Consider the following 13,410-nt stretch of genomic DNA (forward strand, 5'->3'; position numbering starts at 1 on the left):
AACCCGACACACACTATGAAGTAACCCTACCCACAAACACACTGGAAAACAACCCGACACACACTATGAAGTAACCCTACCCACAAACACACTGCACCACAACCCAACACACACTATGAAGTAACCCTACCCACAAACACACTGGAAAACAACCCGACACACACTATGAAGTAACCCTACCCACAAACACACTGGAAAACAACCCGACACACACTATGAAGTAACCCTACCCACAAACACACTGCACCACAACCCAACACACACTATGAAGTAACCCTACCCACAAACACACTGGAAAACAACCAGACACACACTATGAAGTAACCCTACCCACAAACACACTGGAAAACAACCCGACACACACTATGAAGTAACCCTACCCACAAACACACTGGAAAACAACCCGACACACACTATGAAGTAACCCTACCCACAAACACACTGGAAAACAACCCGACACACACTATGAAGTAACCCTACCCACAAACACACTGGAAAACAACCCGACACACACTATGAAGTAACCCTACCCACAAACACAGTGGAAAACAACCCGACACACACTATGAAGTAACCCTACCCACAAACACACTGGAAAACAACCCGACACACACTATGAAGTAACCCTACCCACAAACACACTGGAAAACAACCCGACACACACTATGAAGTAACCCTACCCACAAACACACTGGAAAACAACCCTACCCACAAACACACTGGAAAACAACCCAACACACACTATGAAGTAACCCTACCCACAAACACACTGGAAAACAACCCGACACACACTATGAAGTAACCCTACCCACAAACACACTGGAAAACAACCCGACACTAACCGAACACACAACGCACCACAATCAAGAGACTCATTCAAAACAACCGTCAACAACCATAGTTCACGTTACAGTTTTAATATATTCAGTTCTTTTCACCAAAAGTGATACAGACCTCATTGATTAATGAACACATTTTTGGTTACCTGGTCTAGGGAGAAACAAGAGTGTCTGGTCTGGGGAGAAACAAGAGTGTCTGGTCTGGGGAGACACAAGAGTGTCTGGTCTGGGGAGACACAAGAGTCTCTGGTCTAGGGAGACACAAGAGTCTCTGGTCTAGGGAGACACAAGAGTCTCTGGTCTAGGGAGACACAAGAGTCTCTGGTCTAGGGAGACACAAGAGTCTCTGGTCTAGGGAGACACAAGAGTCTCTGGTCTAGGGAGACACAAGAGTCTCTGGTCTGGGGAGACACAAGAGTCTCTGGTCTAGGGAGACACAAGAGTCTCTGGTCTAGGGAGACACAAGAGTCCTGTTGAAATGAAATGCAGCAGAAACATTGATGCTCATTGCTGACAATAGATTGCCACAGTGTAAAAAAATATGATGAGGTGTGTGTATGAGTGTGTGTACCGTATGAGAGGATGTGTAAGCATGAGAGAAACAATATCAATCTCTTTGCCTGCATGTAAGTGTGTATTTGCGTGACAGAGAATGAAAGATAGGAAGAAGAATTGAGATTGGGAGACAGAAATAAATGTTGTGTATGTGTGAGTGTATGTGTGTTTTTGCATGCATGTGTATGAGACCTCTCCATGGCAGCTGTGCATTTCTCCCTGTGTTGGAGGACTGGGGCTAGGGGGCGCTGTAGACTCTAGGCCTGGGCCAGGGCCTGTTTAAGGTCTCGGAGCAGCATTGAGCCCATGACACTCTTCTCTGTGTTGATGGTGATCAGGGCTGTAGACGACTCCCTCAGCTCCACCGTCACCAGCACCACAGCTCCACTACTGGCCGTCTTACCAGCAAACCTACAGGGAACAGGAGATACAAGACTGGGTTACAGGACTGACTGGATACCAGATACAGGTTACATGACTGACTGGATACCAGATACAGGATTACATGACTGACTGGATACCAGATACAGGGTTACATGACTGACTGGATACCAGATACAGGGTTACATGACTGACTGGATACAAGACACAGGGTTACAGGACTGACTGGATACAAGACACAGGGTTACATGACTTACTGGATACAAGGTTACATGACTTACTGGATACAAGGTTACATGACTTACTGGATACAAGGTTACATGACTGACTGGATACAAGACACAGGGTTACAGGACTGACTAGATACAAGGTTACATGACTTACTGGATACAAGCTTACATGACTTACTGGATACAATGTTACATGACTTACTGGATACCAGATACAGGGTTACATGACTGACTGGATACAAGATACAGGGTTACATGACTGCCTGGATACAAGGTTACATGACTTACTGGATACAAGGTTACATGACTGACTGGATACAAGCTTACATGACTTACTGGATACCAGATACAGGGTTACATGACTGACTGGATACAAGATACAGGGTTACATGACTGCCTGGATACAAGGTTACATGACTGACTGGATACAAGGTTACATGACTGACTGGATACAAGACACAGGGTTACAGGACTGACTGGATACAAGGTTACATGACTTACTGGATACAAGCTTACATGACTTACTGGATACAAGCTTACATGACTTACTGGATACAATGTTACATGACTTACTGGATACAATGTTACATGACTTACTGGATACAAGGTTACATGACTTACTGGATACAAGGTTACATGACTTACTGGATACAAGGTTACATGACTTACTGGATACAAGGTTACATGACTTACTGGATACAAGGTTACATGACTGACTGGATACAAGATACAGGGTTACATGACTGACTGGATACAAGATACAGGGTTACATGACTGACTGGATACAAGATACAGGGTTACATGACTGACTGGATACAAGACACAGGGTTACATGACTTACTGGATACAAGACACAGGGTTACAGGACTGACTGGATACAAGGTTACATGACTGACTGGATACAAGATACAGGGTTACATGACTTACTGGATACAAGGTTACATGACTGACTGGATACAAGGTTACATGACTGACTGGATACAAGGTTACATGACTGACTGGATACAAGATACAGGGTTACATGACTTACTGGATACAAGACACAGGGTTACAGGACTGACTGGATACAAGGTTACATGACTTACAGGACTGACCGGATACAAGGTTACATGACTTACTGGATACAAGGTTACATGACTTACTGGATACAAGGTTACATGACTTACTGGATACAAGGTTACATGACTTACTGGATACCAGATACAGGGTTACATGATTGACTGGATACAAGATACAGGGTTACAGGACTGACTGGATACAAGATACAGGGTTACATGACTGAGTGGATACCAGACACAGGGTTACATGACTGAGTGGATACCAGACACAGGGTTACAGGACTGACTGGATACAAGACACAGGGTTACAGGACTGACTGGATACCAGATACAGGGTTACAGGACTGAGTGGATACAAGATACAGGGTTACATGACTGAGTGGATACCAGACACAGGGTTACAGGACTGACTGGATACCAGATACAGGGTTACAGGACTGACTGGATACAAGATACAGGGTTACAGGACTGACTGGATACAAGATACAGGGTTACAGGACTGACTGGATACAAGATACAGGGTTACATGACTTACTGGATACAAGATACAGGGTTACAGGACTGACTGGATACAAGATACAGGGTTACAGGACTGACTGGATACAAGATACAGGGTTACAGGACTGACTGGATACAAGATACAGGGTTACATGACTGACTGGATACAAGGTTACATGACTGACTGGATATACAGCAGCAAGAAAAAGTATGTGAACCATTTGGAAATACCTGGATTTCTGCATAAATTGGTCATACAATTTGATCTGATCTTCATCTAGGTCACAATATACAAACAGTCTGCTTAAACTAATAACACACAAACAATTACACGTTTTCATGTCTTTATTGAACACACCGTGTAAACATTCACAGTGCGGGGTGGGAAAAGTATGTGGACCCTTGGATTTAATAACTGGTTGACCCTCCTTTAGCAGCAATAACCTCAACCAAACGTTTTCTGTAGTTGCGGATCAGACCTGCACAACGGTCAGGAGGAATTTTGTACCATTCCTCTTTACAAAACTGTTTCAGCAATATTATTGGGATGTCTGGTATTAACTGCTCTCGAGGTCATGCCACAGCATCTCAATCAGGTTGAGGTCAGGACTGACTGGGCCACTCCAGAAGATGTATTTTCTTCTGTTGAAGCCATTCTGTTGTTGATTTACTTCTGTGTTTTGGGTCGTTGTCCTTTTGCATCACCCAACTTCTGTTGCGCTTTGGCGGACAGGTAGCCTAACATTCTCCTGCAAAATGTCTTGATAAACTTGGGAATTAATTTTTCCGTCGATGATAGCAAGCTGTCCAGGCCGAGGCAGCAAAGCAGCCCCAAACCACGATGCGCCCTCCACCATACTTTACAGTTGGGATGAGGTTTTGATGTTGGTGTGCTGTGCATTTTTTTCTCCACACAGTCTTGTGTGTTCCTTCCAAACAACTCAACTGTAGTTTCATCTGTCCACAGAATATTTTGCCAGTAGTGCTGAAGAACATCCAGGTGCACTTTTGCAAACTTCAGAAGTGCAGCAATGTTTTTTTGAACAGCAGTGGCTTCTTCCGTGGTGTTCTCCCATGAACACCCTTCTTGTTTAGTGTTTTACGTATCGTAGACTCGTCAACAGAGATGTTAGCATGTTCCAGAGATTTCTGTAAGTCTTTAGCTGACACTCTAGGATTCTTCTTAACCTCATTGAGCATTCTGCACTGTGCTCTTGCAGTCATCTTTGCAGGATGGCCACACCTAAGGAGAGTAGCAACAGTGCTGAACTTTCTCCATTTATAGACATTTTGTCTTACTGTGGACTGATGAACATCAAGGCTTTTAGAGATACTTTTGTAACCCTTTCCAGCTTTATGCAAATCAACAATTCTTAATCTTAGGTCTTCTGAAATCTCTTTTGTTCGAGGCATGGTTCACACCAGGCAATGCTTATTGTGAATAGCAAACTCAAATTTTGTGAGCGTTTTTTATAGGGCAAGGCAGCTCCAACCAACATCTCCAATCTCGTCTCATTGATTGGACTCCAGGTTAGCTTTTGGAGAAGTCATTAGCCTAGGGGTTCACATACTTTTTCCAACCTACACTGTGAATGTGTAAATGATGTATTCAATATAGACAAGAAAAATAAACGAATAACACACAAATTATTGTAAGCACACTATGTTTGTCTATTGTTGTGACTTAGATGAAGATTGGATCAAATTCGATGACCAATTTATGCAGAAATTCAAGTAATTCCAAAGGGTTCACATACCCTGTCTTCTAAAGTGGCAAGAAACAGTAACAGAACCAACTAAATACAGGAATGACTAGATACAATGTAACATGAATTATGACAATGCACATTTAGTCTTTCAGTCTAGGGTGGCACTAAGTTTAGGGATGTAAGTTAAGGTTACATAGCTGACCTATAAACTTCATGAAATTAACAACCAATGTGTGTTTCAGCTGCCAATACTCTTAAAGGAAGAATCCACTCATTCCTTTAATTTACAGTGTTAAATAACAATAATATGTGTGAAAAATATTTTTTGGTGAACAAATGTAGCATTTTGGCATTATAATAAAGTTGGAAGCAACATGGAAAATCATTGTGAAAATCTGTTGCTGCTCAAGTCCACTACAAAATCCACAATGCAATGCTCTTTCTATGGGCTGGCTAGCTACACACAATAATACCAAAGACAATATCAGCATGTAACGGAGCTAAACTCAGCAAAAAAAGAAACATCCTCTCACTGTCAACTGCATTTATTTTCAGCAAACTTAACATGTGTAAATATTTGTATGAACATAAGATTCAACAACTGAGACATAAACTGAACAAGTCCCACAGACATGTGACTAACATAAATGTAATAATGTGTCCCTGAACAAAGGGGGGGGGTCAAAATCAAAAGTAACAGTCAGTATCTGGTGTGGCCACCAGCTGCATTAAGTACTGGAGTGCATCTCCTCCTCATGGACTGCACCAGATTTGCCAGTTCTTGCTGTGAGATGTTACCCCACTCTACCACCAAGGCACTTGCAAGTTCCCGGACATTTCTGGGGGGAATGGCCCTAACCCTCACCCTCCGATCCAACAGGTCCCAGATGTGCTCAATGGGATTGAGATCCGGGCTCTTCGCTGGCCATGGCAGAACACTGACATTCCTCTCTTGCAGGAAATCACGCACAGAACGAGCAGTATGGCTGGTGGCATTGTCATGCTGGAGGGTCATGTCAGGATGAGCCTGCATGAAGGGTACCACATGAGGGAGGAGGATGTCTTCCCTGTAACGCACAGCGTTGAGATTGCCTGCAATGACAACAAGCTCAGTCCCAGACCATGACGGACCCTCCACCTCCAAATCGATCCCGCTCCAGAGTACAGGCCACGGTGTAATGCTCATTCCTTCGACGATAAACGTTAATCCGACCATCACCCCTGGTGAAACAAAACCATGACTCGTCAGTGAAGAGCACTTTTTGCCAGTCCTGTCTGGTCCAGCGACGGTGGGTTTGTGCCCATAGGCGACATTGTTGCCGGTGATGCCTGGTGAGGACCTGCCTTACAACAGGCCTACAAGCCCTCAGTCCAGCCTCTCTCAGACTATTGTGGACAGTCTGAGCACTGATGGAGGGATTGTGCATTCCTGGTGTAACTCGGGCAGTTGTTATTGCCATCCTGTACCTGTCCCACAGGTGTGATATTCGGATGTACCGATCCTGTGCAGGTGTTGTTACACGTGGTCTGCCACTGCGAGGATGATCAGCTGTCCGTCTTGTCTCCCTGTAGCACTGTCTTAGGCGTCTCACAGTACGGACATTGCAATTTATTGCCCTGGCCACATTGCAGTCCTCATGCCTCCTTGCAGCATGCCTAAGGCACGTTCACGCAGATGAGCAGGGACCCTGGGAATCTTTCTTTTTGAGTTTTTCCAGAGTCAGTAGAAAGGCCTCTTTAGTGTCCTATGTTTTCATAACTGTGACCTTAAATTGCCTACCGTCTGTAAGCTGTTAGTGTCTTAACGACCGTTCCACAGGTGCATGTTCATTAATTGTTTATGGTTCATTGAACAAGCATGGGAAACAGTGTTTAAACCCTTTACATTGAAGATCTGTGAAGTTATTTGGATTTTTACGAATTATCTTTGAAAGACATTGTCCTTAAAAAGGGACGTTTCTTTTTTTGCTGAGTTTAGTTAGTGCAGTTTGTTTAGGCAATTTTACAGCTATCAATTTCGGAGTCTACAATCTTACCATGTTGGGACGGCAGGTAGCCTAGTGGTTAGAGCTTTAGGCCAGTAACCGAAAGGTTGCTAGATCGAATCCCCGAGCTGACAAGGTAAAAATCGGTCGTTCTGCCCCTGAACAATGCAGTTGCCCATGCTACGTCAATGGGCCGCGCGCTGCATTCTGGGCAATTCTGGGACAAGGAGCTCTACTTCAAGGAGTGAATTGGAGTCTATTGGGCGCTAGCTCAAAAACCCAACATTAGCATGAATTTCATCAACAAGAAGTACATTACAAATCTTTTCCGAAATGTGAGATAATTAACATGCTATCTGTAGTATCGTATAGCTTTGGAATCGTGACATTATGTACTTTAGAGGAAAATAGACAAGTTTCTCGACATATACACTGACTTTGAGAAGGGATTGCGTGGCGATTAGCTTAGCAATCGCGTGACACAGCATGACAACGTGAACGCGATTGGTCGAAAGTCTTCTGTGTGGGATTCCCATCTCCTTTCTATAATATCTCTGGCAACTGCACCATGCAATGCACCCTGGACTAAAGTGGCCGACATATAGGAAAAATGTGCTAGACCATCCGTTAAGTTAGACATTTCTCGAAGTAGGAATATCGCAAAATTATGATCAATGGCTCATTCGAGAGAAGACATCCTTCCAAGTTATGACATCAGCCAGTATTGAAATCTGACATGTATGATAGACGTTTTTGCTATCTAAATGTCGTATTCCTATTAAGTTCCAGCGTAGTGAGAGAGACTTTATCACGCTGCTACGTCATACTGGCCGGATTTCTGCCTGCTTGAACGCTAATAACTCAGATACACATGAAAACTGAAATGACCCAGGGAATCGATAGAACATCACTCAGAGATGCACAAACACAATATAACATTCAAAATGTCTGAAACTTTCCTTTAACACACACCAAGCAGGCCCTCATAAATCCTCCATTAATACAATTCCCAAACACTACAAATCATGTAATTACCCAGCATTAGTGAGGGGGTGTCAGAGAGAGAGGGAGAGAGAGAGAGAGAGATAGCCAGTCTATTATCCAGCTGACTAAAAAGCCATTAAGGAGGAGAGACACTCCTTTTGTCAATCAAACACATTCACCCCCTTTCCCCAGAGAGAGCAATAGAGAGTGTGTGTGGGGGGACCCTCCCTCCCCCAGGAGAATTCTCAGCAGCCCGGTTTCCTAGGATACCAGCCCCACAGACAGGGGGACTAAAATGGGGCACACATGGTGCCCATTGAGGGTGCTAACAAGAGCCAGGCAGCGGGCCTGACCCAGGGTGACCCAACCCCTCTTTAGGGTGACAGGCCTGTGCTGGGCCCCCTTCTCCCTCTTCCCTGTCCCCTCTGGTGCCCCACGTGGCTGACACCACCCAGCCATCTGCCTCCGTTTAGCACTACATCCCTGGGACAAAGGCCCCCCGTGGACCCCTGGTTAGGCCTGACAAATACCCCACAAAGACCCGCTCTTAGAATTGACAAGTAGCCCTCCCTCAGGCCTGACAATACCTCAGTGAAGAGGAGCCCCCCACAGCAGATAGAGAAGGCTCAGAGCATGTTAGGAACAGGCCTGTAGACAGGACCAAGGGCTACTGGGCTGGCACTGTTTCAGTCTCTGGGTACAGCTAAACAACACCCCCACCAACTAACACCCTATGGGAGAGGGAGGAGAACACACCCTATGGGATAGGGAGGAGGACACACCCTATGGGATAGGGAGGAGGACACACCCTATGGGATAGGGAGGAGGACACACCCTATGGGAGAGGGAGGAGGACACACCCTATGGGAGAGGGAGGAGGACACACCCTATGGGAGAGGGAGGAGGACACACCCTATGGGAGAGGGAGGAGGACACACCCTATGGGAGAGGGAGGAGGACACACCCTATGGGAGAGGGAGGAGGACACACCCTATGGGAGAGGGAGGAGGACACACCCTATGGGAGAGGGAGGAGGACACACCCTATGGAGAGGGAGGAGGACACACCCTATGGGAGAGGGAGGAGGACACACCCTATGGGAGAGGGAGGAGGACACACCCTATGGGAGAGGGAGGAAGACACACCCTATGGGAGAGGGAGGAAGACACACCCTATGGGAGAGGGAGGAGGACACACCCTATGGGAGAGGGAGGAGGACACACCCTATGGGAGAGGGAGGAGGACACACCCTATGGGAGAGGGAGGAGGACACACCCTATGGGAGAGGGAGGAGGACACACCCTATGGGAGAGGGAGGAGGACACACCCTATGGGAGAGGGAGGAGGACACACCCTATGGGAGAGGGAGGAGGACACACCCTATGGGAGAGGGAGGAGGACACACCCTATGGGAGAGGGAGGAGGACACACCCTATGGGAGAGGGAGGACGACACACCCTATGGGAGAGGGAGGACGACACACCCTATGGGAGATGGAGGACGACACAAATGTGCGCGCACACACACACACACACACACACACACACACACACACACACACACACACACGTGTGTCTGGCTGTGCCTCTGGGGAGCAGCTAAATTACCATCAACAGAGGAGAGGGAGTTTATCAGGCAGCTCTCAGTCCTCTCAGACTTAATTAAAATATTAGCCACTTCAACAGGACACACTCCACTGAAAACACCACTAATCCCTCTCTCCTTCATTCTACCCCTCCACTCTTTCATTCTACCCCTCCACTCTTTCATTCTACCCCTCCACTCTTTCATTCTACCCCTCCACTCTTTCATTCTACCCCTCCACTCTTTCATTCTACCCCTCCACTCTTTCATTCTACCCCTCCACTCTTTCATTCTACCCCTCCACTCTTTCATTCTACCCCTCCACTCTTTCATTCTACCCCTCCACTCTTTCATTCTACCCCTCCACTCTTTCCTTTTCTCTTCTCGTTTAGCAATTGTGTAGGCCTAAATATGTCATTTTTCAAATGTACCAATCTAACGACTCCAATCTAAAAGCTCCGGCTACCAAAAACAGAGCTTTAGATATGTTTAAAAAACAGCACAAACGATCATTTTAAAAGCCCTACCCAGCCACTGTGTCCTGTGCTATAACCTCATTCCACGTAAGCTGCCTGAGGTGTGTGGTCACTGTGGCTTAAGGATTTTAGGGATGGGGGGGTCTCTCGCTCTCTCTTCAGGCCAGACAACAGTATGTTTCATTTATCACTGGTTGGTGTGATTTAAGTGTCTCTGTGTGTGTGTGTTACTTCTGTGTACAGGTCTGTCTGGTTGGTGCATGGTGAAACATTTTATCCTATAGTTCTGAGCTGTAGGCCTCTGGGCAGGATTCTCCCTGGTTCTGATTTCACACTGAGGACTAGAGACGACACACTGAGGTGACACACACCTCATGAAAATAAAAAAAACGTAACGGGGCACAGTGAAGCCCCAAGAAGCATCATTTACAAACCAGACGTGAGCCCACACACACACACACACACACACACACACACACACACACACACACACACACACACACACACACACACACACACACACACACACACACACACACACACACACACACACACACACACCACACACACACACACACAGTAGGGGTGATAGTGGTCCTAACCAGGTCATTGGTATGCCCATGCTCTCCCCAGGCAGGCGTGAGAGGGGCTAAACACTGGATTAATTGCAGCGTATGAAAAGAAAAGCAAACGATAACCCCCGGACTTAGAGAGGAGGGATTGGCATCGATCGGCAGACTGCTGCTAAGCATCACTCTCCAATTATGTGTGATTCTCCTCAGTGGAAAGAGCCTCTCCCTGATGCCATCTGCCTCCAGTACACCTCCAACACCCCACCATGCAAACACTAAGTGGGCTTCACCTTTACATTCAACCTCAGGCTGGGTCAGGAAGAACAAGGATCAGTCTGCCACCCACCACTACCAACTGGCTGTACGAGAGACGTTACTGGATTGGATTTATGTTGAGCTTTTCCAGCACTTTACATTATATGAATATTCAAACAAAAATTCCAGAAAAACATTCAAGCAAACATTTGAAGTAAACATAATAATGGTGTTTTGGACTGGTCCGACATATAGCGGCTGCCTGGTAGACAACACTAACAGGCCCTGGCTGGTTAGAGCCATTAATGCAGCAGCATGCTCCCAGCAACCCCACATTGAGCTGAGCTTAACTGGGCTTCACTGGCCATGTGGTCAGATGAATGTCCAAGACCAAGTGTCCTTCAGCAGGGTGGTCAGATCAGACCAGCTACAGCCAGATGGGTACTGCTATTAACCCCTATTAGAGAGCAGTACATTTCCCAGAACACCGCCATACGGACACTGAGTGACCACACTGCAGCCCATATGGACACTGATGACCAATAGAGAGAGGGAGATAGAGGTGTGTGTGTGTTGACCACTACACAACAGGGGGAGATGAAGGGATAAAGAACAGTTCACAAGGACAGTATACAGATGTGTTAACAAATGCAGAGTTGGGGATTGGGAAGAGAGAAGACTCACACTCAAACAGACATTGTTAGCAGTGTTATTGAATATGTTCATAAATAACCATTGCTACTACTGTTATAATTGTTATTATTTGGAGGCACATTCAACAATAAAGCTCACAAACCCACTAAAAACTGGATAATAAAAAACAAATAAATATTATTAAGCCTAAAAGCGCTTTGGGCTGCAATTTGTTTTGTATTATAGGTGATAATCAAATAATGATTTTTACGAGTAATAAAATTAAGGGGATAAAATACTGAACATCCTCATTAATTTAAGATTAATAGGACAAAAAGTATATTTGCATTTAACTCCATTTCAGTCATCACCAAATGGAAATAAAATTGGATATATAAATATGTTATATTGAAGCAAACACAGCTTAAAATTCCCAAGGTGCACTTTTAAAAATGAAGGTCTCTAACCAACCAATGCATACAAATACGATCACATTTGCTTTCAAACGGAGTGAAAAATAGAGCAGATTTATTCTATTCCCCCTGTTTAGACACAAACAAGAACAGCTTTTTCTACATTTGCTTTTCTGCTTGATTTATTGCCAGCCTCCTTTCCATCAATCTATTGGGCTGTGTTGAGGTGGTTAGGTTTTCCTCCGTTAGTAAGGGCAGCTTGTAGAGAGTAGCAGTGCTGCACCCTGCTGGTGATGAACAATACTGCATGGCTGAGAGGGAGTAGAGGTGCACTATACACCCGTGTACACATGCGCACAAACCTGATATGCAGCTAGCTTTTTTCCTTAAATGATTCTAATAGCCACAATATCAAATGTAATATAGTATTGTGGCTAATACCACCATACAATATAAACATGATACCATGTAAGATCATCACTTCAAGGCTGAACCCTGACCTCCAGGGAGAGTGCCTAATTTGTGTGCTGGTGCCCAGGCAGGAGAGGCCTGTCCCTAGGGAGGAGAGGGGGTCCTAGTGGAGTTCACCTCCATCACAGTAACATTAATGCAGTGTGACCTCCACAATGAGCTCTCAGTGTGTGTCTCCCCTCACATCGATCCTTCCTGTGTGCATTTGTGTCAACACTGGTCTGTGTGTGTGTGAGTGTGCGCGCGTGTGTGTGTGTGTGTGTGTGAGAGAGTGCGCTCTAGTAGTTGTGCAGCATCAATTATAACCCCACCTATGAGATACCTCTTTGGTACTTTCAGATCTGAAGAAAACGGTGGACGGCTCCAGCTAACCTAACTTCCAGTACACCTATCTGACTCCTTCAGATGTGCAGAAAGGGAGGCTGCTAGCCCAGGGGTCGTCTTTGGACCAGGTCCATGTCATCATTGCGAGACCAGAGGAGAGCGTGTCGTCATTAAAGGACAGTGAGGAGAGTGTAGCTTCCTCCCCAGCCGTCAGCCAGCCAGCAGAGAGAGATTGATAGCCCAGAGTCATTTGTCCTATTGGTTATTCTAAATGAAGTATTGCCTTATTGGAGGCAGGCCTCTCCCACCGGCTAACATTGATTTCCACTCACTCTCCTCTACTCCTCCCAGCTCCCTGTAACCTTGTGCTAGTGTCTCATTCCTCCTCTTTCTTTTTCCTTCTCTCCATCTCTCCCTTTCTCCCCCTTGGTTTGTCTATCCCC

The 13,410-nt window shown here is 45.6% G+C and overlaps 1 protein-coding gene across 5 annotated transcripts in view; it reads right to left on the minus strand.

Annotated features, from left to right (window-relative positions):
* Positions 1–901: 901 nt before the first annotated feature.
* The window catches only part of LOC115159730 (AP-3 complex subunit beta-1), an 86,526-nt gene continuing 74,017 nt past the window's right edge, over positions 902–13,410 (minus strand). For all 5 annotated transcript variants that reach the window (XM_029709746.1, XM_029709745.1, XM_029709744.1 and 2 more), the window contains exon 27: positions 902–1,805. In XM_029709746.1, coding sequence (XP_029565606.1) covers positions 1,652–1,805 — 154 coding nt within the window. In that variant the 3' untranslated portion in view covers positions 902–1,651. The remainder of the gene's footprint in view (positions 1,806–13,410) is intronic.

This window comes from Salmo trutta, chromosome 23, assembly GCF_901001165.1.
Source record: "Salmo trutta chromosome 23, fSalTru1.1, whole genome shotgun sequence".
NCBI classification, from domain to species: domain Eukaryota; kingdom Metazoa; phylum Chordata; class Actinopteri; order Salmoniformes; family Salmonidae; genus Salmo; species Salmo trutta.